General features: G+C 43.8%; 1 protein-coding gene across 1 annotated transcript in view; it reads right to left on the bottom strand.

Moving 5' to 3' along the window:
* LOC118100681 (voltage-dependent T-type calcium channel subunit alpha-1I) overlaps nt 1–27,067 on the bottom strand; it is a 122,439-nt gene that overhangs the window by 10,409 nt on the left and 84,963 nt on the right. The window contains exons 21-33 of the mRNA XM_047337885.1: nt 24,080–24,258; nt 23,796–23,922; nt 22,399–22,524; nt 21,665–21,754; nt 19,871–20,063; nt 19,138–19,289; nt 18,313–18,422; nt 15,442–15,575; nt 13,267–13,337; nt 10,517–10,595; nt 9,125–9,246; nt 7,620–8,084; nt 1,075–1,215 (exon numbers count right to left, since the gene is read on the bottom strand). Of these exons, the coding sequence (XP_047193841.1) occupies nt 1,075–1,215; nt 7,620–8,084; nt 9,125–9,246; nt 10,517–10,595; nt 13,267–13,337; nt 15,442–15,575; nt 18,313–18,422; nt 19,138–19,289; nt 19,871–20,063; nt 21,665–21,754; nt 22,399–22,524; nt 23,796–23,922; nt 24,080–24,258 (1,989 nt within the window). The remainder of the gene's footprint in view (nt 1–1,074; nt 1,216–7,619; nt 8,085–9,124; nt 9,247–10,516; nt 10,596–13,266; nt 13,338–15,441; nt 15,576–18,312; nt 18,423–19,137; nt 19,290–19,870; nt 20,064–21,664; nt 21,755–22,398; nt 22,525–23,795; nt 23,923–24,079; nt 24,259–27,067) is intronic.

Below are 27,067 nucleotides of genomic sequence, written 5' to 3'. Positions count from 1 at the left end.
CCAGCCGAGCAAAAACACTGCAGCCGAGCATTCAAGATGTACTGGAGGTGGTAGACTCACACACACACACACACACACACACACAGAGACAGACACACACACACAGACGGACACACACACACACGGTTATTGGTATACCACTGCAACTTCAGCCATTAAATATTTAGTTGTACCTTTTATTGTGGATGTTCCTTTTATAATACGACTGGGAAAATAAAGTACTTTTCAGAACATAAATGCACCAGTGGTAATACAGTGGTTTGTTTGATACTGCATATGCTGCATATTCCTGTGTATGTGTGGACTGAACGTATTTACAATATGTCGGTCTCTGTCTTGTAATGATGCAAATACCGATAATAGGCAGTAAAACATTTGCAATACCATCATAGAATCAATAATATTGGTCGATATATTATAGTTTAGAAAGGATTGCTCAGGTATTGTTATCAAATCCTTTAAGGTAATAAAAAAACCACATAAACGCTAAATACTACACAAACGATACAAGAACTACAAAGAATCAATTTCACTCACAGTGACGTTTGTGCCTCTGTGCTTTTAAATACTTTATTAATACTCAATCTGACTTTTGGTTGTAACATTTAAAGAGCTTCCCTTCAAAGGAGACCGAGGTTTGTCACTGCAATCAAAAGAACATTCACCTTTTGATTGTGGCTACGTTATTTTATTGTCAGTTTGGGGATTAAACAGGCCGCTGCCTTTATTCGTCTGAGTGTATTAGCAGGAACAGGAATGATGCAGATTTTTTTTTTGTGCGCGATTGATGAGCTTGTGCTGCCTCAGGTTTTATCTCACCGCTGCTATTTGAACACCTCGAGCTGCAGGGGGAATAAAACATGGGGATGAAAGGAGGGAAGACGACAGAACGGAACAGGAGCAACAAGCTGCTGCTCCAGATTCTGGAGGGAATATTGGAAAAAGAGAAAATTAAAGCCCAGCGCTCACTGGTAAATAAAGAAGGTGAAAGACTGAGTGGATGTGTGTGTGTGTGTGTGTGTGTGTGTGTGTGTGTGTGTGTGTGTGTGTGTGTGTGTGCCCCCCCCCTCTCACCTCTTGCGGGTGACTCTTGCAGTCCTTGCAGACGGGGGCGGAGCAGTAGTGGTGGAAAACTGAACCGGAGAGGTTGTCAATCATGTCTCCTTCCAGCGAGTCCTTAATCAGCAGAGACACGCTGTCCAGCCACTGGCTCTCCTGCAACACACGTTCAGTTCAGTTCAGCTCTATTTGTATGGAGCCAAATCACAATACACATTATCTCAGGGCTCTTCACATAGAAGGTCAAGACCTTAGTCATCATAAAGAAACACAACAGTTCCCACAATGAGCAGCACAAGTAACAGTTGTATTCATTTGCATTTGAGAAGGTTTAAGTTGCTCAGTCTCCTGAGTTCACTAAGGGGAAGTGGTGGGAGGGGACTAATTCCTGGTCATCCTGGCCCTGGCCCAATAAGAATCCAGCACGTAACCCGAAACAAACTAGATATAAAATGTAATTCAAGTTTTTTATTTCCAAGTTAAGCTAAACACCTGCTAGTGTCATATTATCATACAAACAAAAGAGCGACATGGAGCTTTTCTGGTGACAACTCATTGAATAATCCTTAAAATATGACTTATTTCTTTTAAATGCTCGCTCATCATTTCTCCAGACACAGACTTTTTCTCACTTTGTCAACTTGTCCCACGTCTTTCTGCAGAATCCTGTTTCCTCCATTGCTGCCCACTCACTTATTTTCCTGCCACTGTGGAGATTTGACAGAAAACACTGACTCACTGTCTGTTACTCAAATATCAGAGACTCTCCTCTTCTCTCTCTCTCTCTCTCTCTCTCTCTCTCTCTCTCTCTCTCTCTCTCTCTCTCTCTCTCTCTCTCTCTCTCTCTCTCTCTCTCTCTCTCTTCACCCTTTTCTTTCCTCTCGCTGTATTTTGTCAAACTTTCTACTGACCACGATGTTTAATAAACGGCCGTCTGCTGGAGCCGGTGTCATGTTCAGCCTCTGCTGGCAGCTGCTTCAAGTCGAGCCAGAGGGACTGAAGAATGTCAGCGCTCTTCAAATTATGTATTTTATTTTATTTTTACAAAGTCAGGGGGACGTTTTAAAGGTCAGCATTTTAAGTTGAGGTGCTCACATTGTCCCCTAAAAAATAAGAGTCAAGAAAATGAGGCTCACTCAACCTTGGATTGACTGATTGTGTCTGTGCTGTGTTTTAAACGACTTCACAAGCTCGAGGAACGAGGAAAACATCAATGAATTCAGATGATTCTATTTGAAGGAAAGAACTTTTAAATGTATGCATGAAAACTTGCATTCACTCTGTAGCTTGTATGTTTATTAGATATCAGATGTGATTTTGTTCTATATTTCAGGCTCCATCTGTATTATTTCAAAGGAAATATTCCCTGTACAATTTTGTGAGGCGTAAATAAAAATCTTTCATTTATTCTGTGTTTCATCTTCATTTACTCTGACCCAGAAACTGAAACAGGCGCTTCCATCTCTTTCATTTACCTTTATATCGATAACAAGATTATTCATATAGACACTGTAGATGCAGAGAAATACAATATTTATTTCAGTGACTGGCTGCAGTATTGGACATTACCTCCTCCGTGTTAGTGGAAGGGACAGGGGCCAAAATATTTGTACAAAGAGAGGAAACTTTATATATATCGAGAGGACTGATATGACAAGTTGGACATAAAACTTACTCCTCTCTACTCTCATTCAAGATTTTGTGGCCTTTTATAAACGGTATATTTTGGATAATGTTTTATTTTGCATGATGTATTATTTTGTATGTGAAATAAGATTAAAATGCAGCTGGTTTGTTATTTGCCTTTTTAACTAATTAGCTGTTGAATTTTACTTTGTAACCACGAAGCCACATGAAGGTGGAGACACAATCTACCACACCACCAGCGGACGGGTTCCCATAGACAGTGATAACCGATAATTGGCTCATTTAATGTTAATAAACACTTTTAAAGCACAAACAACGGATCCTTTAGTGTCCGTTTTACTTTCTAACCTCCTCTATACTCTGGCTCGCAGTTTAGCCTCTGCTGCTCTTTATTTTGATTTAGTTTTATTATTCGTTCCTGAACCATCAGAATTTTTTTTAACTCCAAGTTGACTTTCTCCACATCAGCTCAGCTCAGCTCCTCCCTCTCTCCACATGAGAGTTACTGCCAGGTGAAGAACCAGTCGATAGCCGGTCCTTGGCAGCACCCACAATGCACTAGGAGAGTGCGCGCACACACACACACACACACACACACACACACACACACACACACACACACACACACACACACACACACACACACACACACACACACACACACACGTTGTTTCAAGAGGCGGGAGCCGCACAGTGAGGGGTGAGACAGCCTGATTGATTGGCTAAGCTCGGGGGCCTTGGTTGTGGTAAGTGACGCCCATGACCCTGTTTGATTCACTGCTCTGGCTTTTGGTTTCTCTCATCCAGCAAAGCTTCCGTCCACTCTGAACCCGACACAGCGGATATCGTGCACTGACACCAAATTACACTTTGAGTTTTCCTTCTAGTTCATCATATGACGATTGAAAAAGACAGTTTGATGCGTGTGTCTTTGTAGATAATGTATAAATACAGAGTCAGTCTGTTCAGATTCAACAAATAATGAGATGTTTAGAGAATTTAATGTTCAAGATCATGGACTAACCTGCAAAGTGCAACAATCGTCTTACAAACCCACATTAGCATCTGCTGGATCCAGACTCACATACACACACATATAAATATAAGTCCCCTAATTAGAGGAGATCTCTGCCGAGGTCCACTAGTCCTCGTATATTCAAGCTGCACAGAATCTTTCAAAATCTGCCTGGTTTCTATCATCGAGATCCATGAATTATTCCCTGTTCTGTTATTTCTGTGTAATCTTGCTCAGAAACAAACAAACCAACCAACACACAATCCGACCCTGGGTTCTTGTCGGAGGTAATAAACAGGAGGAAATTCTCATTTTGACAATAAGTATATAGGTTCTTATACGAACTGTGAACTTCCTCACATTATCTGTTCATTCATTAAAAAACATATATATCCCAGCTTTTCTCCACAGGGAGTCTGAATGATCTCTGGAGCTCTAATGAGTTTTCTGCAGAGGATTCGGTGACTGTTCGGTAATAAGACTGAAACAAGTTGTTTTAATGAGCATTGTGTCTTTTCTCTTGGTTTGTTTGCTCTCACTTTTCTACATGAGGGAATATACGAGTCTGTTTGCTGCTGATTTGCTCTCGGTTGGTAAAAGAGATTCTTAACGCTTCTCCACTTGTTTTCATATGTCTACTTTTACACAAAGTTAACTGGTTGTACTGCTTGTGATTCTGGTTTTGGGGACTAAAAAAACATTGAATCTCAGTTTGAATGCACACATAGAAAAGCTGGCCGACCCCCCCCCGACTCCCCAGCAACAGCAGTTGTGTGAGAAGTCGCTTAAATTCTACGATCGCCTCTGTCTGTTTTTTCTGTAGATACTTCCTGGTGCTCTGTTTGGTTTGTGTGTGTTTTGATTTCAAGTAATCAGTAATCCTCCACGTTCACCGAACTCTCCTCGCCACACCTTCCCTGCTCGAAGACTCACGGCCCTGGACCCCTTGTCACTTCAAGGTTTGTTTGTCTACTTGACTTTTAGCCAGAAATCTACCAAACAATTTTTTTTTTGAAAATTAAGGATGGATCATGGGCTAGGAAAGAACTCTTTAACATTGCGAGACGTTGAGGTTGTGGAATAATGATTTGTGGATATTTAGGGGACTGATATCGGTGAGTGTGTGAAATCTGGTGCAGCTTGATTGAATGTACGCGGACTGTTGGGCCTTGGCTCTACTGAGGGACATTCTACTTCATTGGCTTCCCTGACTCACACTATGTTATAAAGCACATTCTTGTTTTGTTTGTAAATCTTCTCGTTTTGCGTAATCTGAGCATCTGAGTCCGACTGTGGATCAAATCCTGACGGACAAAGTCCCTCGCTGGCTGATCGGAGCAGAGATTTAAAGTAAAGTGGATACAGAGAGAAAAACGTGATCTGTGCTTTACTGGTGGTTAAAAATATCTGAGAGACAATAAGCTCCGAGGACAATGAGACAGTGACAGACTCCTCCACCCACTCACAATCTCACTGGGCTTCCCAGCCCGTCCCTCTGTTCTCTCCTCCCTCTTCTCTCACCCATTGATTCAGTGTCACTCTCTGATGGATGACAGAGTTAATTTCCTCCGCTATGAGCCAAAGTACAAAAGATGACTTAGGTTCATTAGCTTTCACGTGGAACAGTCTCAGATAAACTGGGTTCTGTTGCTGGAAGGATCCCAGACGTCACACACGGCTCGAGATTGTTGGGTTGATTTTATTTATAATTTGCAGGTTAGGAACGATCGGACAGAGTTGGACGGAAACTAATAAAGTCTGGACCAGTAAGTGGTATTTTAAATCATAACAATTAACCTCTTTGGCCCCTGACAGGCAGTGGAGCAAGTTTCCATAAAAGCAAGGACTGGAAAAAAATCTGGTTTCAGTGCAAAACCCTGAACAACTTAGCTGAAATCTGCTTTAATGAATATTTTCATATTGACAATCGACAAAATGACGGGTTTAACTTATCGTTACAGACTCAATTGTTCTCTAGATTCTCGCAGCTGCAGGAAGCATCTTTCTGAATAATGGTGCTTTATTGTTTTGATTTCAAACTCAGTGAATAAATAATCTGATGTGAACAAAATCATCAGAGCCGCAGTCCTGACAGGTTCTTTGTTTAAAGCACAGCTGCCACTGAGACGCCAACATTCATCTGCCTCAGCTCCTCTTCATCAGTGTTTGTGTTTGCCGGGTCACGTCTAATGAGCCTCACTGCAGGTCACATGACTCCGCCGCCACTCGCCCAAAACAAGCTGACGTTACACAGCGAACACTCCGGCGGCGACTCGCCGAGGTGCCAACACACCTTCACGTCCTCCTGTCGGAGGCGACTCAATCAAACAGTCAAACACAGTTAGTCGCTCAATTATTCAGCCTCTCGTTCGTCCTCCTGCTGCAGCCGTCACTTAGTCACACGATCCGTTTCCAAACTGACACCTTGCTTTCTCTGTCGTCCTTATGCTGCTCCCAATTTCCATTTCCTGTTTTCTCTGTGTCTCTCACAAGAAAGTCGGCGGTTCGATGCCAGTCTTCCCCATCTGCGTGCCGAAGTGCCCTTGGGCAAGATACTGAACCCCTCAGACAAAAAGTGCTGCCCAGAGATGCAGTGAGTAAACTGTAAAGTGCTTTGAGTGGTCAACAAGACCAGAAAACCACTATATGAATAAAAATACACACATATATATATAAAAAGATCATTTACCATGTATCTGTCCCACCTCTCCTCTGTTTCCATCTTTGTTTATTTAGCTGGTTTCATTTTCTTTCTGCCACAGCCAGCGCCCGTCTAAAAATACCTGTTCTCATCTGCAGGTACTATAATTTTATGTGAGTGTGATTACAGAGGCGGCTGCACTGACTCGCTGTTTGAGGCACAGCAATCAGGGAGCTCAAGAACGAGAGCCAACACTCATGGCAGTGTTCCCCCCCCCCGAATTACATCCCCTCTGTGGTGCTCTGGAAGGTGAGGGGGGGTTGATTATTGAGCCAAGTCTCGACACACACACAGACACACACAGACACACACACACACAATGAAACAGTGCACAGCTGAACGAAACAAACTCATTCAAGTTACTGAAGGTCTGTGTTCTGAATCTATTGTCTGAATATAGCGTCCAACTTTAGGGTGAACTTCCATCTCTCTGATGAAAACAGGAAATGATGTCACTTGGCATAGTTCCAAACTAGAATCACCACTCGATGGTTGTCCGACCTGTAGTTAGTCTACACACTTGTTTTTCCCAGACTCATATGAGGTCACTGTGACCTTTAACCCTATGACAACTGAAAGCTAAATCAATTAATCTGTGAGTTCAAGTGAACATTCGTGCCAAATTTTTTAATAATTCTCTCAAATTAAAACTTGTTCATGAGGTAAAAAAGGGTTTGGGGGGGGCACTGGGATCTTGATCTTTGACCTCCAAATTCTACTCAGGTCATACTTGAGTCCAAATTAATGTTTGTGTCAGATGCAGTGAAATTCCCCGGATGTCGTGTTCATAAGAATGGGATGGACGGATCGGGATTGAACGCAGAATAAAACTCAACCCAAATCAGCTTTTAACGGTATTTCTTCGAATTTTATCTCAGATTTTTATAAGCTGCTTGGGTTTTGTTACAGACCCTGAGTCACTTTACAATGAAATGAAGATGTCGACCAGTTTCTAGACAAGAGAAGGATATATTTGATTCTAAATACCGTTAAATTGTCAACATCTATTACGGCAACATTAAATATCGATCTGGGTTTGAGAGGTTTATGAGCAAATGTGCAGGAAAAGCAGGAAGTCACTTGTAGGAAATAGAAATAAACCCAAGAGCACAATATTCTCAGCTCTTATCTGCATAAATAAAAGTGTGGCTGTATCAGGAGAAATGATTCTCTTGAGAAACGTAAAAGTCCTCTCACCTGAGCCGGAGAGTAGAGCCGACATCGATGGTGTGTGTGTCCCTCGTGAGCTGCAGAGCCTCCTCCTCCTCCTCCTCCTCCTCTTTCATCTCGCAGCGGTGCCATCACTACACCGCTCGGCCCCGCAACCGTCCCCGCCGTGATGGCACCGGACACTCCTCCGGCCCCACTCGCCCCACTGGCGGCGCCACCCGTGGCCCCGGCGATGGCTCCGATGCCTCCCATGCAGCAGAGGCCTCCCTGAGCCAGCTCCAGCTCGATCTCGGCGTCCATCTCGGCGTCCTCCTGCGCCTCCTTGTTGGAGTCGTCCAGGTGCTTCATGAGCACGGCCACCACCACGTTTATCAGGACGAACTGAGCCGTGAGCACGAAGGACACGAAATACATGGGAGAGATGAACTGCAGTCCGGCGTGACAGCCGTAGTCGCTGCCCGGACGGCCTGGTGGACATTCCCTCAGCGTGTCCTGGTGGGTGGGGGGGTGGTGGGAGAGATCAGGGGTCACAGGAGAGAAGAAGGACGACAGGGTCAGACAGGAAGACAGAAGCAGAGGAAGAGTGGGTGGACAACATGGAAGAGTAGTGAGCATTTGGGGAGATGGAGGGGAAGAGGACATAGAATGAAGAGGTGGACGAGAGACAAATCAGAGAGGTTGTATAAAAAGACAAGATAATTATAAAATAATATACAAAGTGCATCACGATCTCCTCTTGTTTAAACGATCGGATTCACAAGTAAAAAAACAAACTAGAAAATCCTCACATTTAAGAAACTGAGATATTTGGTATAACTCTTGAATAAATGTTAAATTATAGTTTTTATAATTATGACAGATAATTGATTTAAAACATAATAATTTGGCTCAACTGTTGGTGATTTTCCTCTAAACGTCTGAGATTGAATTGGCTAAATAAATAAAAACAAATCTAATGCAGTAATTTCCCTTGACGTTTGGAGTTCTCATCCCCAGACTCTCACTCTCGCACGTCACATACGAGCGGTGATAAAAGTTTAAGAGCTCAGTAACTCGGGTGGGATTGAGTTGATTGAGGTGACGGACGAGAGCGAAGATGAGGATGAGGATCCAATATAAACATATTTTGGGAAAGAAAAGTTCAATCTTCAATCACCCTTGAAAGGTTTCTATTGAGTGGACATTAACGTTTTCGACACCTGGTGATGGGATGTGAACCGAGGACCTTCAATTACTATCACGTCCCGGCGTCTGTCTGTCAGGAGGTCGCTGTAAAATGTAATTGGGGCGGCTCAGGAAATATAAAAAAGAAGGAGATAATTGTAAATATGTCTGGAGCTGCTTTTAGTCTGCCCCGTTCTGCTTGACCCCTCGTGTAAAGACAATTTGTGCCGTCTCAACATGCGGGAGATGAGGTGGCAGAGAGGGATGTAACAACCAATCAGCGTAGCCGATTACACGGCCGAGTCCCGGTGACAAAAATGTGGAAATGTCAGGAGGGAAGCGTGGTGTGAATACATCAAACCTGGTACCTTCATGATGCCGTTCCAGTTGTCCCCGGTGGAAACTTGGAAGAGAGTGAGGAAGGCCATGCCGAAGTTTTCAAAGGTGGCGTGGCGGCTCATCCCCTCGCAGGGGTAGTCGGCGTTACACACTGAGGGGGGGGGGAAACGAGACGGGAGAGGAAACCGGTTCAGAGAGTGAAAACTTCACCTAGAAAATCCCTCGAGCCAGAACCAGATATCATGTTCAAGAGATCAAAATCATGTTTGTGTGTAAAAACAACAAAAGAACGTAATGTCTCCGGCCGGCGCTAATGCATGAAAAGTCCTTTTCTGACTGAAACAGGCAATTTTCGATTATCAAGAAGTTACACCACCATCATACTGGTGTGGAGGTTATGAAAGCAAATCCTAAAAGTAACTAAAACTGAGTCACATAACAACAACATCGTGAGAGTGGACGGAGCAAAGGTACAAAGCAACATGTACATGTCTTTGTTTAGTAACGATTACGCCCGTTACTTTGTCTCTGAAACGTCTCCACTCATGATTTTACTCTCTCCACATGCCCTCGTTAAAAGCTGCATGTGTGAGAAATGTGCTGAAACGCCGAGTGAAGTGAAAAACGTCTGCTCTGAAGAAATAAAGAGGCGAACGTTTGCTGGTAAAATGTGATTCTGCCGTCACCTAACAACCGTAACCTGCAGTGTTGGTTAATTTGTCCATTTAATGCCTCTGATTCTTCTGAGGTAGAACAAAGCACACGGAGGACAAAAGGTCTGCAGCTGATTGGAGAGCTTCAAGGACCCAAACACACAGAGGTTTGAAACTCACGTCTGAACAAACAACAATCAACCAAGTGCACATTTGTCATTGGAGGATTCCAGAATCTATTAGAAGAGGAGTTGGTTGGAAAAGTGTCCAAGTGCCACAGGTGTCAAAAAGCGTCTTTTATTAAACTGAGAAATGTTGGATTAAAAAAGAAAAAAAAAAACTTAAATTAAGTCCCTGTAACCTTGAATAAGAATAATGGACTTTTTTATCATTTTCATTACAAACTGATTCTTTGGTTGACTGATTATAATTTCACGTCACCTGAGTTCGACCTTCCTTCATTTCCACCCCCACCACACACACAGCAACAGAAATGGATTAGTCTATTTTTAGGCTCCATCGGTTTATCTACCTGATAGCAGGTCCACTCAGAGAGAGAAGGATTAACTCATTGTGATTAACTTTTCATTCAAACAAAATAAAATAAAGACAGTTGCAGTGAACTTGATTCAAACTAATTGTATCCTTGATGAGCCTTCATATCTTTATCTGACCAATTAAACTGAAAACGTGAAAGAAAATGAGCCTCTTACAAGTAATGTAATTATTTAAAAGTTGTCTTCTGACTAAGTGGACGGTGGATCTCACCCAGTTCTCCGAACAGCTCCACTCCCAGAGCAGCATAGATGAAGAACAGCAGCATGAAGAGCAGACCCAGGTTCCCCACCTGGCACACAAAGAAAGTCACGTCATTTAAACACACGTTACTCGTGTAGTTGTTTCGTCGATATAGTTGAGTTTAGAAGATTATCGCAATATTCATGCCAATACAAAAACCCTTCTTCACACGGCGTGGTCGTCATAGAGCCACTTGTGCTGGGAGCATCCGTCTCCGTGGCAACTAAGTAAATTCAACCGCTCATTAGCTACAAAGCGAATAAAGTACAAACTGTTGAACTGTACAATGTACCATATAAAATTAAAGCAACTTGCAAAATAAATCCTTATCCAAACAATGCTGCGTATCATAGGCCAGAGAAACAAGTTTAACTTTGTGTCAACTTTATGTCCAACTTCTTACAAATAACTTGATTTAACTTGATTCATGAAGACGGACGATACGTCTCCGCTTCCTCCTGCTGGACAGAAATGAAGCTAAACTATCCCAGATCCAGGTGCAGTGACACGTCAGCAAACATCAGTGTGATAAGAGAAATGTTTGAGAAAAGTGTATTTAACGTGAAGTTTGATGTCCCGTCTGCAAACATGGAGGACGCGGGGTTCATGACATGCACTGCAGCCAGCCACCAGGGGGCGATCAAGATGATTTCACTTGTCGTTCTCCTGTCAGGCTGATTTTGCACCGGATATTCCAGCACTTTTGATATTTTAATGTTTTTCTTCAAAGCCTTGAGGTTATCAAACTGAACAGGCACATGCTGGAAACGTTTTATCAGATGAATAATAGTTGGAAACACTAAAAACTGGAGGTTAAAATAACTCACAACAAAAACCCTCCCTGCCTCAAATCAAGGATGATCCCTCTATTACACAGTTTGGGGAAAATTTCACTTGCTGACTCCATAACAGCCGTGAATCCATCCGTGCCGGGGCTCGCAGCGTTCGCAGACAGTGATATGCAATGCAGATGAGTAGAGGACCCCCTGGGGTGCGATAGCAGGCGCTGAGCTGAACACCATCAGCTCCGTCACCTCACAGGGAAGGGCTGCTTTAGAATACGTGACTGTAAAATCTCCATTAGAGAGGCAGATAAACGCAGAGAGAGAGTGGATTAGGAAGGACTGAGACGTAAAGCTTTTATTGGAGGAGAGGATGAAGGAGGGGGAGAAAGAGAGGGAATGACGATGAGAAAAGAGAAATGATTCGGAGAGGTGAGGCAGAGCCAGAGGACCCTCGCTCTCCAGTCGTGCACGCTGATGTTTCCTGGTGGATATAATAAGCTGCGACTTGCCCTGAAGCCGGTTGCATCGTGTAACATGAGCCCAGCCGATGGTTTCTTCGATCCCTTGAGCGGAGACTGAGAGAAAGCTGTGGAGCAGGAGCAGCTTGCTGCAGCCTGGAGCTTGTAGGGGAACACTGTCAGAGAGGACTTTGATATTTACACATTTGCTTTCCAGAGCGAAAACACCCGCACTGCTGTTATTTTCTGTATTTACACGACGAAAAATCTTCTTTCTACAATCTTCTGTCGCAGTTGTGCAGGAAATCTGGTACAATAAGTCACCAGCTGCATCTCTTATCATATGTAAAAGCAGCACGAAGGAGCCTGAAGTCACGACAAAGCGACGCTATGAGTAAGGAAAGAAAATATGGCCTGTATCTAAAAAACATTTATTTATTTCCCGTTGACCTGTGATGTCTTGTGTTTACATGTTATGTGTTTTTGTCGTGTTCTACTTCTACCGCAAAAATCAAACCCATCCAAACCATTGAAATGTGTCTTAGAGAGCAGGGACAGCACGGAGAACAGGTTCAGGTGGAGAAAAGTCATTTGACCTCAGTGTGTCAGCCGGTGTTTATTCTTGTTAACGTGTCCGTGTGCACATGTTTTCCGACCCGTACATCAGGGTGACAAACTTCTCTCAGAGGACCAAGTCACAGCTTCGGTAAAAAAACAAAAATCCACCGCACGCAGAATCACTCCATTACGAATGTCTTGAATAAAGAGCTGTTTTGAAGAGGGAACATCCATTAGTGCACTTTTCTCTGGCTTGCTCGCAGAAAAACACAGACAAAAAAGATTTAGAGGTTCATAATGTTAAAAAGGAGGCAGAAGTTCACTTAGTTATTTTTCTATCTGCAGCAAAAGAAATGTTTCACCTGGAGAAGATGCATGAGATGAATAAAGACGAGTCATTTTTATCTCAGTCCTCTAAGAGGAAAGAGGAACATTTTGGCCCAGTGCACTTAGAATTTCATTTTGAAAAGGTGAATTACTTCATCTCTGCACATTACTTTTTAATCAATTCCACAGTTACACAAATTATATATATATATATATCTGAAGCTGATTAAAGGTTAAAGAATTTCTTTCTGAATCAAGGGAGCAGCACTTCCTTGCTCCTCTTGTCTTATTAACAGCTTTGGGAATGAAACATTTTAGTTTTTATATTCCATGAATGAAGAGTCGCGACATCGAGGGCAAAACAACTTTAGTCATAACCCGAATTCCTGAATGTCACAATTCTCCGGGAGCTTCCATCCACGCCGGTCGTTTATCATTCCACAAATGTTAATTAAGTCCTGTGTGTGCTTGTGATAACAACAGGGAGGATACCTGTGTGTGAGTGTGTGTGTGTGTGTGTGTGTGTGTGTGTGTGTGTGTGTGTGTGTGTGTGTGTGTCTGTGTGTGTGTGTGTGTGTGTGATGACACATACCTGAGGAAGAGCCTGGACCACCGTGTCAAGCAGAGCTCTCATCCCTGTTGCCATTTTCAACAACTTCAACACTGGAGAGAGAGAGAGAGAGAGAGAGAGAGAGAGAGAGAGAGAGAGAGAGAGAGAGAGAGAGAGAAAGAGAGAGAGAGAGAGAGAGAGAGAGAGAGAGAGAGAGAGAGAGAGATCATAGTCAGTGTGTGTCTGTGTCTGTGTGATACTTTGCACACATGTGTTTACGTGACGAATAAAAGAAAAACACCTGCAGAGTGAGAGAAGGAGAATCAAAGGGCAAAACACTGAGAGGTAAAGAGAAAGAGGAGGAGAGAGATAGCAAATGGACGGTAGATGAAATAGGTTTCCTCGACTCTCCCTTAGAGACACTCCGCAATTCCCACCGGCCCAATTTCTGGTTGAGCGTGGCTGACGATGGGGGCGGAAGCAGCGAGGGGAGAAAAAAAACCCAAGGCTGTAGTCGGACGGGGAACGAAAACGGTCGTTCACATAATAAAAGCTCCTGGGAGTTGGAGAGTGTGGATGTGGTGGTGGAGCCTGGTCAGAGCTTCTCTACATCATTATCCAGCAGCTGCTGTAAGAAGCTTCTCTCCAAACTCACTTCCAGTCACTAGTTCATACCTGGTGAGTGACCTGTGTCTCCTGTGACCACTTGTGATCAGTTCTGTTTCACACGTGTGTTCGATGTCAGGAGCTGAGAGAAACTCTAGTGTGGAAGATTTGACTCATTTCACCGTGGTGGTCAGTGCTGATATTGTGTCAGTGACTACAGACAAATGAACTTATATGATCACAGACGAAATGTAAATAATACGTTTGGCTCATTGTGAAACTGCAGCGGGTCATGTGGCCCAGGACGTATTGGTTTGAAACCAACGTGGCCACGTGGCTCCTGGACGACCTCCCAATGTGTTCTGAGTGAAATACTGTTGTTGCAGTTCATCAGTCGTCCTCAGGGGCCCCCTCTCATCGCCCCTGTCTGCTGTGCCCACCCTGCTGCAACGCCCCTGATGTCTCATACACAATATTAAAGTATATGTCTGAGTGAACAGGAAGTGAAGGTTCACCGCTGCTACGTTCACGTACGTGTGCGTGATAAAATAATGTGCCACCATCTGATGTCACGTCACCTTTAACCCAAAATATACTACAGCCATTAGCTATTGGTTGTCCCTTTCCTCTGGATATAACACATTTTTAGTACCTTGGATTCTTTACATATATTTCATATTGATTATCATTTACAGTAGTAGGTGAAATCAGTGCTGCAGTTTTATGGAAAACAGCAGAAAAGTGCCAGATGACTATAAATGGAGCTGTTAGACCTATTATCTTCAAACTGCTCGACCAGTGGGGCTGGTTCTCTTCTTCTATTCAGAGTGGTTTTAAAATTCCGCTACGAGGAAGAGGTGGACGATTTTGAAACATTCTCAACATTAATATTCTTCCCCAGACTCACACCAGTTACTTAACATTCGGAGAGAGTGGTAAAAATGTTATGAAAGGGAGAAACAGAAAAGAGGAAAAGTCACCACCACTCGATTGTTATTTACCAGCGGTTGCTGTTTAATTGGCTGATTACCCCAGGGGCCACTCAGCAGTGCCTGGGCAGCACTACAGAGGGCAGAGGTCGACGGGAGGAGGCCGAGGATTAAGTTAGACTGATCTAATTAGTCTTCATCCTCCTCGGTGGGGAGTTAAGAGGAGCTGGTGCAGCGAGGACAGAGAGTTTTATAATTTCCTCTGAATAATAAGAACACAGGAGCTGAATGAGTGTGGAATTAAAAAAGGTGAGTGAAAGATAGAAGTGGAATCAGATTGACTGTCATTCAGGCTGAGTTGGACAACAACAGGACGGTTAATGACACACACGCATGTTGGAATTAAGTGAAATGAGAGAAGGACCAATGTCAAATCATTCTAAGAAGTTAAGTTAAGTGGTTAAACTGATGAAAGTGATACATGGGAAATATCTCTCTTAGCGTTTTTTTTTATTCAGAGCTGATCCCATGTCAGTGCAGCTCAACTCTTCCTCTAACATTTCACATTAAAAGCGTGCGGGACAGGGAGAGGCCTGTTGAGCCGCTGTGAGGACATGGGGTTAAAAGTGTGTGTGTGTGTGTGTGTGTGTGTGTGTGTGTGTGTGTGTGTGCGTGTGCGTACCTCGTGCTATCCTGAGCACCCTCATGATCCTGATGATGGTGGGGTTGATTGGGAGGGAGGCATTGATCTCAATCTCCTCCAGGGTGATGCCCATCACTGAGAGCAGCACAATGGCCAGGTCCAACTGGTTCCATCTACACACAAACACACACACACACACACACACACACACACACAGAGTTTAATCTACATTAATCCATAGAATCTGGTGCAGGTGAAACCATCAAACAGCAGAATCAGCAGAATGAGTTTGAAGTCTTCTCTTGGTGTGTGTGTGTGTGTGTGTGTGTGTGTGTGTGTGTGTGTGTGTGTGTGTGTGTGTGTTGCTCAGGACGTCATGACCACACACGTCAGTGTTATGTTAATTTACAAATTAATATTCATGTCCTACATCAACTTTATGCATAATCTGCCTGATTGTCCCACGACTGACTTGGCAGGAGGAAACACGTCACAGCCCAACACTACCTGGAGGCCCATCATGAATATTTATGCTAATTCGATTACAACATTTTGCAACTATGCAAATGTTGCAGCTCCGGATGCATCACTTCTCGTTTGTTCACTCGTCTGTTGCCATTTGTGTTTGGAACTGGGCGGCTGCACGTGCATGACATGACAAATTAAGTCATCATCTGATCCACGATCCAGCCGCGAATACAGAACACGGTTTATCACCACTACAAATATCTGCCATTTAAAAACTACAGACCAAGACCTATTTAAGTGTCTAGACACAAATATCTACGTGAATATATTTCCAATAATATGATGGTAAAAACAAACGGTTTGTGATAAATTCAAAGTGTAATGGTACAAAGCTGACGATGGTCTCATGACTGAAACAAACACATTTCTTCAGTTGAAGTTATAATTGAACCCAATGTATCTTTGAAAGGCTGAGGTCATGAGTGCAAACCATAGTGCAACACAAAGTTTGTGTTTGTGTAGACGGCAAATGAAGATGAGAGCTTTACAAAAGTGAAGCCAAATCATCTCTATCGCCCCCTAATGTCTGGCTGCAGTATAGGTTAAAACCCTGCCTCCTCCATGTTAGCAGATGAGACAAGGACCAAACTAAAAAGTCAAAGTACACGTGAAATACATTTTCCTAAACGATGGATTCTGTCATTTTAGGGTAAATCTCATCACACTGATGTTTGTTAAAGTGTTTGGGTTTAATCAGTTATTTCAGGATATGAAAACTGAGCACATGTTTCTGAGGCCTTTCGCTCCACGATCACCGCTGCACACACTCCGACTCAAAGTGATGTCAAAAGTGTTTCATTTGTTGTTGCTCGAGGACTCAAGCCTCCGTATACAAAACTGTTGAATTTCATTATGCACCCTCTCTTTTCTTTGTTCAAGAAGTTCTTGTCTGTCAGGAGCATGTTCTTCCAGGTGTTTGAATTCCATGCTGAGCAGTTTCCAAATACAACATTTTGAATTAGACCGACTCTCATGTCACTTGGTCAATGGCTGTGCAAACTACCTTTAGTCAAACATAGCACAGTGTGATGTGACCTCTTGGCTGGGAAGCACGCTCGCTTAACAAGCTTTCTGAAAACATATTCCCTCCGATTCTTTTCAATCTAGAGAAGTTTCTTTCATTTTCTAACTCAATTTACTGCAAAATTGCTGCCTAGGGTACGTTCCTCCACAGTTAATGTATCTCGTCGCAGGAAATATCTCAGTTGACAGGGTGCAAACACACACATGCACACATGCACACAACACGAGGTCGCCGTACAAAGCCGGGGGTTTCCAAAAACAAACAAGGGCAGGAAGGGATGGAAAAGACAAAGGGATGGAGAGATAAAGACATGAATTAAAATGAAGGACAGAAGCTATAATATGGCCATTCATTATTCTGTTCATATGAAGAGAATAAGAGAAAGAGGGAGAGACAGAAACAGGGAGGAAGGCAAAGGACGTTGAAATAGCATCGGAAGATTGGGAAGGGGGAAAATAACCAACAGCAATTTCCTCCGGCAGACCCGCAATTCTTTAAAAATAGATCGCAGGCTGCAATAATAACATCTACATAGTAAGGAACCTCGAATAATATTCAGCGGCTCCGTCACAGCTGCTCCCCCCCCGGCCTGAGCACAGGGCTGAGAAAAGACCTTCCTCCTGGATTGTCAGGTGAAGATATTAAAATCCACCTGCTCAGCCTCAGATGTGAGTCTTTTATTTATCCAACACACAGGAACGCTGGTTATTTCTACAACCAGGAAGCAAACTGTGTTTTATTCGTAATCAACACAAAGAGGAAATATCAGTTGATGATGCAAAAAGGATTTCACGCGTTTCTCCTGTCGATTCTCAGAACATACGACAGGTGGCAGCTGTAACACAACGAGCTCTGTGCTCGGAAAATAATCTTTCAATATACACATTCACATCCCAGGGACATGTGCGCTGTGCACAGATTCATATGGAGGTACTAGTGGGTATTGAAGTTTAAAGCCAGACATCACTGTTATGTGGAGCTTCCACTCTGAAGCTGCCTCATGAAGAGTCAAAGCAACACGATGCAAACTGTTGGACCTTAAAGCAGCAGCTTGATTAAAAGTGTTCCGATGGTTGAGTGAGTGTGAATCTGGAGAACGTTTCCTCTTTCATTTCCACTCCTTCTCCTGTGAGAAGAACTGATTGAGAGTCACAGTCTCAACTGCCAGATTCAGCTCCAGCAAGTTGAAGAGTGAAGCTGAACTGTGGATCAGTTAAAAAGACTCAGAAGTTACTAAAAACCAGAGTTTATCTCCAATATTCAGCAGGAAAACTTTGAAAATATGAAGAGTTTGGTGGATTTGTCACAGCAGCAGCTTCTTTGTTCACACACATCGGCTCGGAGCGTCTCCTTCCTACCTGTCCTTGAAGAAGCGTCGGAAGCCGAAGGCCACCAGTTTCAGAGTGGCCTCGATCACAAAGGTGGAGGTGAAGAAGTAGTTGCAGTACTTCAGCGTAGTCTCCAGAGACTGAGGCAGGAACGAGGGTCAAAGAGGGACAGCGGTTATAGAAGAAAGAGAAGCAGAGACAGCAGCTGTGACACTCAGTTAACGGACAGTTCATTTCCTCTGTCTCGATTACCTCCAGTCTTACCAGGAAGAAACTAATGACTTAGCAGAAACACTTCTTTGTCTAAAGTAACTGGATTTGTTAAAGAATTACAGGAACAGAGGATATTTGTTGCTACCTGCTGTTGCTACCTACTCGTCCCCTTTGTGGGAACACATGCAGCTCAAGTTAAAACTACACGCTGTGCGGACGTCTGCCTGCCCAGGACTGTAAAAACACGCAAAACAGCGCACAACACACACACAGACACCGAGTTTACTGTTACTATGAGAAGTGTGAAGAGAACCCGAGATCATACGAGAGTCAAGATTTAACTCCGATTCTATTTCTGCCTGGAGAGCGTCTCTGCCTCTGAGAGACATTTTACATAACCAACACCCTGGTCTGCGGCGTGTTCGTCTCCCAGCGTGCGGATGAGTGTTTTGCTCGTTGGCTGTTTTTGCTGCTGATTCAGAGCAGCAGGTTGGCAGCCGGCCTCCGGGGGGTGCCCACTTTTAAAAAATCCAGATGGTGCATCAACCACCTACTCAGAAGCCCCTGAACAAGTCTGCTGTGTCTCACTCTGACGCCCACGCCGCGGCGATGCCTCCAACTCCAGCAAGAGGGGGCGCTCACCTGCGGCTGGCTGTAGTGCTCCAGGGACATGGTGATGACATTGATGCAGATGATGAAGGTGATGACCAGATCCAGGTAGTGGCTGGTGCACAGAGTGTGGATCGCCAGGCGGGTGCGGCCGTAAGAGGCGTAGTACGGCAGTTTCTGGGCCTCTGCGGAGAGTCAGGAAGGAAGAGGGGAATAAGGTCAAGTGGGGGATTCGGATCAATGAGAAGGGAGGAGGTATTGATGGAAGATTTATGTACTGATGTATTTATGCCCAAAGGGGAGAAAAAACAAGGGGCAGAGCAAAGAATGAAGAGAGAGTCAAAGATGTGTAACTTCAAATATTAAGTAATAAGTCTCGTGTTCTGTTTTCTGAACATTTACAAGAGAAGATATGATTTCTCAAGGTTTATTAATATTATTTCTATACAGCACACTTTCTGTTCGCTCCTCCACTCTCCTTCTTGATTCATTAGTTCCCTCTGGTCCTCCACTCTTTTCCAGAAGGACTCCTATCCTTCATCATCTTGTCCCTCGAGGTTCAGGTGTCCCATCTGTCCTCCTCTCTTCCATCTATCCTCATGTCCCTTCACACCTTCCACCCTAACCTGCTCTTTAGCTCCCAACTTTCCATTTCCTCTTTCCTCACGCCCCAATCTTTCTTCCTAATCTTCTACTTTTCTGTTTTTCCAATCTTTATTTTCCCCACTCCCTCTCTTCCTCCCTCCTTCTTACTCAACCCTCTTACTTCTCCTCTTTTTCTCCATGCGGCGCTGGCGTTTCTCCTCGCGGCGCTTGGCCTCCTCCACCTCCTGGTGCTGCCGACACTTGTGGAAGTTCTCCACCACCACGCCCACAAACATGTTGAGGACGAAGAAGCTGACGATCAGGAGGAAGGAGATGAAGTAGAGCAGCATCCAGGGATTGTTGTTGGTCTGCGGCTGGAAGTCAGAAGAAGAGGGGGGGAGGAAGAAGGAAAAGAAACAGAACGGAGAACAGAGGATTTATGACAATACGCTGTTAAAGTACAAAATGAACAAGATCTTTTTTAATGTATCGGGATAATCTGAAAGATGCTTTGTGGAAATCCGTTTCTGGATTGAAATAAAGATAATCTACATGACAAATTTACACATCGACCTCTGATGAAGTCCAAATGTCCCAGAGCTGCCCTGAGGGGGACAGGGAAACAGAGGGACAGGAAGGAGAGCGAGACAATGTGAGGGAGAGACGGGGGGGACTGGGTGAGTGGGTAGATATCGGAGGGAGTCATTACCAGACAAAAATCAAGCTCAGATGCAATAAAACCGGAGATGAGAGTGAGATTTTCAATTTGGAAGCGTGTGGAGCGTTGAAAGCGTTGGATTAGTCATTCAGAGCCACGTTGGACTGCAGCGAGGTTTCTCCCCGAGGAGGGGAAACTGAATCATCCCGAATAATGCCCCCCCCCCTTAATAGATTCTTTAATAGATTTTCAAATAAAACCGATCCTAAAGGGAATCTGTTCACTTTACAGCAGCTTCCGTGCACTCATTTGCATCGTGTCATTGGACTTTGACATCACACGTGTGCACGTGTGCGTGTTTTGTGAGGGAAGGTTTACTGGGATTTCTCATCTTCTCTGAACCACGGTACATTGAGTACTAGTACTGTAGCGCTACTATTAGGATTAGATCGGGAATAATGTTTATTTTACAATGTAGGAAACAAATTGGTGCCTCTTACGCACACAGACTGTAGATACAGAAGTACAGCCACCAGGGGGCGGAGCCGCGGTAGCAACGTACCGCTGATACAAGCCCTCAGCCAATCGCGAGTCAGTCTCGGCTGTCAATCATGACATTTCCTCTTGTTTTTATGGAATCAAACGTCTATTTAAAATCAAACTTACCAGAAATAATTAACACTTGGACATGCATCAAAATAGATTTATGATTTGGATTCACTTTTGGGGAGCCGTCATGTGGTCCATCATTAACCCTGCATCCTCCATGTTAGTGTACGGGACATGGACCGAAGGTAAAAACTCAGAGTCCACGATAATAAATGATTCAGAAGATGGTTTCTGTCATTTGAGCACACAGAGGCAGTTTGGACTGAGGCTGAGACACATGGTTCTAAGTCTGGTCAAGTTTTCCACTCCAGTATTCAAGGTGCAGCGTTTCTGTCCTGAGCCCAGAGAACTTCTCTCCTGATTCTGAGTGAGTTTTGACGGACTGATGGTGGAATATTATATTTTCAAACTTGTTCTTCTGCAGTGGGATCAATGTTGCACGGGAAGAAGGAATAAAATATGACAGCAGCAGTTTCCACAAGTTTGAGTTGAGCAGAATACTGAGCCTGAAGGAAAAGCTCTAAAGTTTGGATTCGTGATTCAAACTTCAGCTACAATCGGAACTTTAAGCAGCCCACTACAGTTCAGTTACTGCGACTCTGCACCGGGTGAGTGGCAGAAAACGGATGGATTTACAGTTTCTGTGTGTCAGCGTGGGGCTGTGTGTGTGTGTGTGTGTGTGTGTCCACAGTGTGAGTCTGCTGTTACCTGCTGGTCGATTCCCACCGCGTCCAGGCCGTGGTACATGATGTTGACCCACCCGTCTTTGGAGGCCAGCACAAACAGGGACATGAGAGCCTGGAAGAGGGAGGGAGACAGACACACAGACACATATTAGACTGTATTTAGACCCGAGCTGGATGAGTTTCAGATTTTTAGCTCTGCCACGAGGTTGGTTTGTTTTTCAACAGGATTACACAATAACTACAGAACTGATTTCCACAAAACCTGGTGGAAGGAAGGGACAGCGGTCAGGGAAGAGCTCATCAAATTTTGGTTTGTCCCTTATTTTCAACATTGAACATTAAGACGTTATTTTGACCTTATCACCAATTTCCCAGGAAAATAATTCACTGATCTTGATGGAAAAACATTAGTATCTGCTGTTTAAGGAGATGAAATCTTTGAACCTCTGTCCATCCTCTTAAACCTAATTTATACAATCAGGCAAGGTTAGTAGGTCTGATATCTTTGAGTGTTTGAAATTTGGTGCAGCTCGTTTGAATTTAGGGCCTTTGGGGGGGGGGGGGCACTTTACTGAGTGCTGTTTCTAGTTTCTCTTGCACGACACAGCACAGGGAAACCTACATTCTATAGAGTGTGCAAATCATTCTCAGTGTTGATGAGCCTCTGCACGGTTGTTTGTGCAAACTTTCCAGAATCAGCACGTTCTAAACAATCGAGGCAGAGTGTCAGTGACGTCTCCTTTCTCTTTCTCGTACCTGTCCGAGGTTGTCAAAGTTGTATTTGTGGTGAATCCATCGATAGTTGGCAGCCAGACAGTCGGATTTGTTGGTGATGTTCTTGACGTCGAAGCCCACACAGTAGAAGAACTTCCCTTTGAAGAGCTTGGGAGGAAAACACACAGCGAGAGGGAAGTGAGAGGCAGAAGCACACAGAGATAAAATCTGACGAGGACACTTCTCACCGCGTTTTGAAGTAATTTCATAATTAGCGTCAGTAACTAGTGTGTGGGTGAAACTATCAACAGTTTGGTTTCCCTCCTGAGACAATGCGTTTCTAATTCTCAATCACGTTGACCACATCAAAGACAGGAGTGAGTGAAATAATACATGACAGCGCACGCAGAGAGAATAACAATGTGGGGTGGGGGGGAGAACAGACGCTAAAGAACACGTGCTGCTGCGCTAACTGAATAAAAATGTGAAAAACCAAGTGAGCTCTATGTGAACAGGCCTGTAAATAAGGTGACAAATGTAAAATAGTGGATATATCTGTGGTTTAATGAGCCATTAATGACAATGTAGTGAAGGAGACTAACATTTTATACAATTAAAGTATGAATTGACCGACTATGGTGCCATTTTATTTTCTTATTTCGTTAGTAATCAATAGAGCTAGAAAACCTTTGAAATATTTGCACTCTGTGTATTCCTCTTTTCAAATGTTTCATATTGTTATTCACTTTGGATTTTCCAGTTTGACATTTTGAGATAAATAAACCATAATGTTTTTTCCCTTCTGTTTAATGGAAGTGTCTGATCTCAGTACATGTAAATACAATATGTTGATAAAGGAGGTTTATGCTCCACAAGAGTTTCAGGTCGAACCTCCATCTGAGGCCCATGAATTCAAAAATGAACATATTTGCCCGTGAAGGATCGATAAGGTTGCGCGAAGCTTTTGCTTGAACGCAGCTTGTTCTTTGTTTTGGTAGAAAGACGCCACCACCTGTTACGTCTCAGCTTGTTTCTCCTCGGTGCCTCTTCCTGTTGGATCCTGCTCTAATTACCCTCCTCAGCCACGCGGTGACAGTGGGGTTTTATTATGGGTTCATGGCCGTCTCACCTCATGTTCACCTGTTACTGTTTAATCACGTCTAATCTTCCATCTTGTGCTTTTTTCTTTCTGCTTTAAATTGATGTTCGGAGCATAATTGGGACCCGGACAGAATATTTTGACCCACTTCAATTCTCATGTCGAGGAAAACGTAATGGGGCCGTGGTGAGCACGGGGGTCACGGTGTTAGGTCACTTCTGCAACAGGCCCAATTCAAGTGTTTGCACAGAGAAGTCATACATTGTTAAAGGCTCGTGATATCCCACGATTAAGAAAGAGAATGGAGACAGCACACAAATCCATATTTGATGATGTTTACCTGAACGCCGAGGATGCCGAAGATGATGAAGAAGGCGCAGCAGATGAGGACGATGTTGCCGATGGGTTTGAGGGACGTGATGAGGGTCTCGACTACCAGCTTCAGGCCTGGAGCCCGGCTGATCACCCTGAAGGACAAACACTAAGACTTCAAAATACTTGATGGATTTGGATAAAACTCCCACTACATATTAGAAATGCAACCTGTCGACACATTTAAAAAACAACTATTATTTTAGGGATCATTATTCTACGCCCAAAGTGGGAGGGGCTTGTCCGGCCAACCTGAGAGGACGCAGTGTCCTGAGCAGCCTGAGGACGCGCAGCACGCCGAGGATCTTGGCGCCGCCCGCCATGGACACCACGATGTCAATCAAAGAGACGAAGACCAGGAAACCGTCCAGAATGTTCCAGCTGCTCCTGAGATAGGCCGACTCCCCCAGGTACAGACCCATGGACACCACCTGATGAAGGGAGAGAGAAAGAGACGCTGGTGACTTTGATATTCAGATTTCTTCAGCTCCTCAAACAGGTATTTCAGGGGAAGAGAGGAGATTTTAAACATGAAAGTCCGAAAAACTGGGAGGAGGAGGAGGAGGAGGAGGAGGAGGAGGAGGAGAGTGTGATGAAGGTAGAGAGGAGTTAAATCCAAACCCTGTTACATTTCCAAGGAGATGAAAGTCCTGAGGGAGGAGAAGAAAGACAAGCAACAGCTCCTTCATCCCAATATTAGAAAGGGAACGTTTAAAAGGAGAAGGAACAGACAAGGAGACGGACAAAGGAAGTGAAGGGAGGAGGGGGAAGGAAAGGTGATTAAAAGGAAAGCGATTCAGACGACTCGGTGGAAATCTATGACCACAGAAGAGTCTACGTTCAAAATATGACTCATGGATTCAGGAGCGATGGATTCTCAGCAAAATCAAAGTCGTCTGAGTTTGTTTGTGGAGTAAAACTTGCTCTTGATTTTTGCTGACTGTAGATTTAATTAGAATAATTCAAGGAAAAGCTTTACTGTCTAAATTCCATTCAGTATTTTGATCTGCTGACACTGCACCGTGCCCCAAATCCTCTAAAATCAGACTCTTCTCATATTCAAGAGGTGAGTGTCCTCTCTGGTTTCCAGTCTGTCACCTTCGACCTGCAGCTGTATCCGAGGTTTCCCTCACTGAACCGGAAAGGGAATATTGTACGAGAAAGGACGATGAAGGTGGGTGAGGCAAGGGAGACAAATAATGAGAGAGCGATCTGTGAAATCAGGGGTGTAGGCCTGAGAGAAAATTGTACATTTCAAGATGAAGAAGAGCTCAGAGGAAAAAGTTATTCAGCAGATGTTTGCATGCGACATCATTTGACAACTGCCCGACAATTTCCACGGCAATAACAACGAAACAGAACGTGAGGCAGGCTCATGTACGGAGGCCCTGAAGTCCCAAAATGTGATTGATTTGTCCTTTTCACTACGTTTTGCACACAAAATAATTATCGTGCATGACAAAGTTTTGAATTATGGAAGCCCAGAAGTACCAGTTGGTAATATTAAAAAAATATCAAGATGATGTAAGATGATGGTAGAGGTGTGAGTGATTTCCTAAATCTATACGTGTTGTCTCTATGTTGCAGCTTTGATTTACAGCAGTGAAAAAGGATTTGTAAAGTGTTGAAGGAGATTCTGCTCAGAAAACACATGACATTCTTCAGCCTATCTATCGCTGCAGCTCCTCTTTTCAGCCTCTGTCGCAAACACTTGGTTTTAGCTCCTGTCTCTTAAAGCCCCCACCCCCTTCCTGATAAAGCAACTTTTCAACTTCCCAAAAATCCTCTAACACATTAGAGGAAAGCAACACTGATCATATTTCTCCTTTAAAACATAAAAAAAAACCTCCCTCCTGTGATGTCAACACTTCTACGTCACTGATCCATGTGCTTTGTTTTCCCCAAACAACACCGTCATCATTTCTCTTTACAGAACATCACACTTTCTTTCAGCCGCGTCAGATACAAAACATTTCCACCATCTGTGCAGAATATTCCGCAGCAAGGCGAGTTGATGAATGTTGACATGTTGAAATTTTAATGAGAAGTTTCTGGTCTCCACTGGAAACCGTCGACTGCAGCTGTCGAATGCTAAACAGGCGACTTTCCAAGAATCAGGCAGTGATTATTTTATACTCAGTGGATTTTCCAGTTTTCTTTTACTCAACTGAAAAGACAGAAGTCGTTAACCTGCGATTACATATCGGCAATAAAATAAGTTTTCCCTCATGACGCCATTCTGAGTTAGAAATGCTCGAATCAACTCTGCTGGAAAAACCTCGAGAACATATTCCACCTGTGAACAAACAGCACGACTGTCGCCGCGGTAACTCAAAGCGAGCGGCGGCGGCGGCGGCGGCGGAGAAACGTGACAACAGATACAATCACACCAGCCGCTGTCACCGAGTGCTAACTCTGAAGGAAGCAACGTCGGTGGGAGAAAAAAGCACAAACACAATATGAAGAGCAGGAATGAAAAGGGGGTTTGAAATAGAGATGAAGTGGGAGAAAGGCGAGGACACAGGGATGAAGAGAGAGAGAGAGGATCAAGGGAAGTTCCACACAATCTCTCCACATTGTTTTGACAGGTAACGTGGACAAAAACTTTCAGTGTACGAATCCTCCGTCCCTGCCGGCAGGATTCCGAAGCAGCTGCGAGTCACCGTCACATTCCACCAGATAAAGTCTTTTGTCATGTTTTCACAGGCTCGACTTATAATACATCTGTTGGTTATTAATGGCCCCCGGCTCCACCGAGGCCCCTGTGGGAGCGTCTGAGTGCCGCGAGGCCCCTCCACTACGCAGATCAAATATCACCATGATAAAACATGATGCATGGGAAATCTATAGTGGGTCGATGCCAGCGCCGCGGCTCTCACACCAGCAGCCGCCCTTTGGGCTGACAGGGCGAGAGCGTGTCACATTAAACTCAGATGTAAATTAAACTCTACCAGCATCTGAAATTTCACCGAGCAGAAAATGTGGCAATGATTGCTCCTGTCGCTTCAGAGTTGTTTTTGTAATCTGATGTTTGAGACAAAAGCTGCACATGGACTTTAGAAAAATGACCATAATTAATCTGTAGATGAAGTTAATCGTACTCGGAAGATGTGAGTAATGCTTTAGTTTCTTTCTTTTCAATTTAAAATATATATTTCTAGTGAAAGTTTGACATTAAAAACATTAAATTTTTCAAAGCAGCATTTGTGAATTATATAAAAACTATATATAATATAATCA

Source organism: Hippoglossus stenolepis, chromosome 2 (assembly GCF_022539355.2).
Source record: "Hippoglossus stenolepis isolate QCI-W04-F060 chromosome 2, HSTE1.2, whole genome shotgun sequence".
NCBI classification, from domain to species: domain Eukaryota; kingdom Metazoa; phylum Chordata; class Actinopteri; order Pleuronectiformes; family Pleuronectidae; genus Hippoglossus; species Hippoglossus stenolepis.
This window is presented reverse-complemented; position numbering and strand designations above follow the sequence as displayed.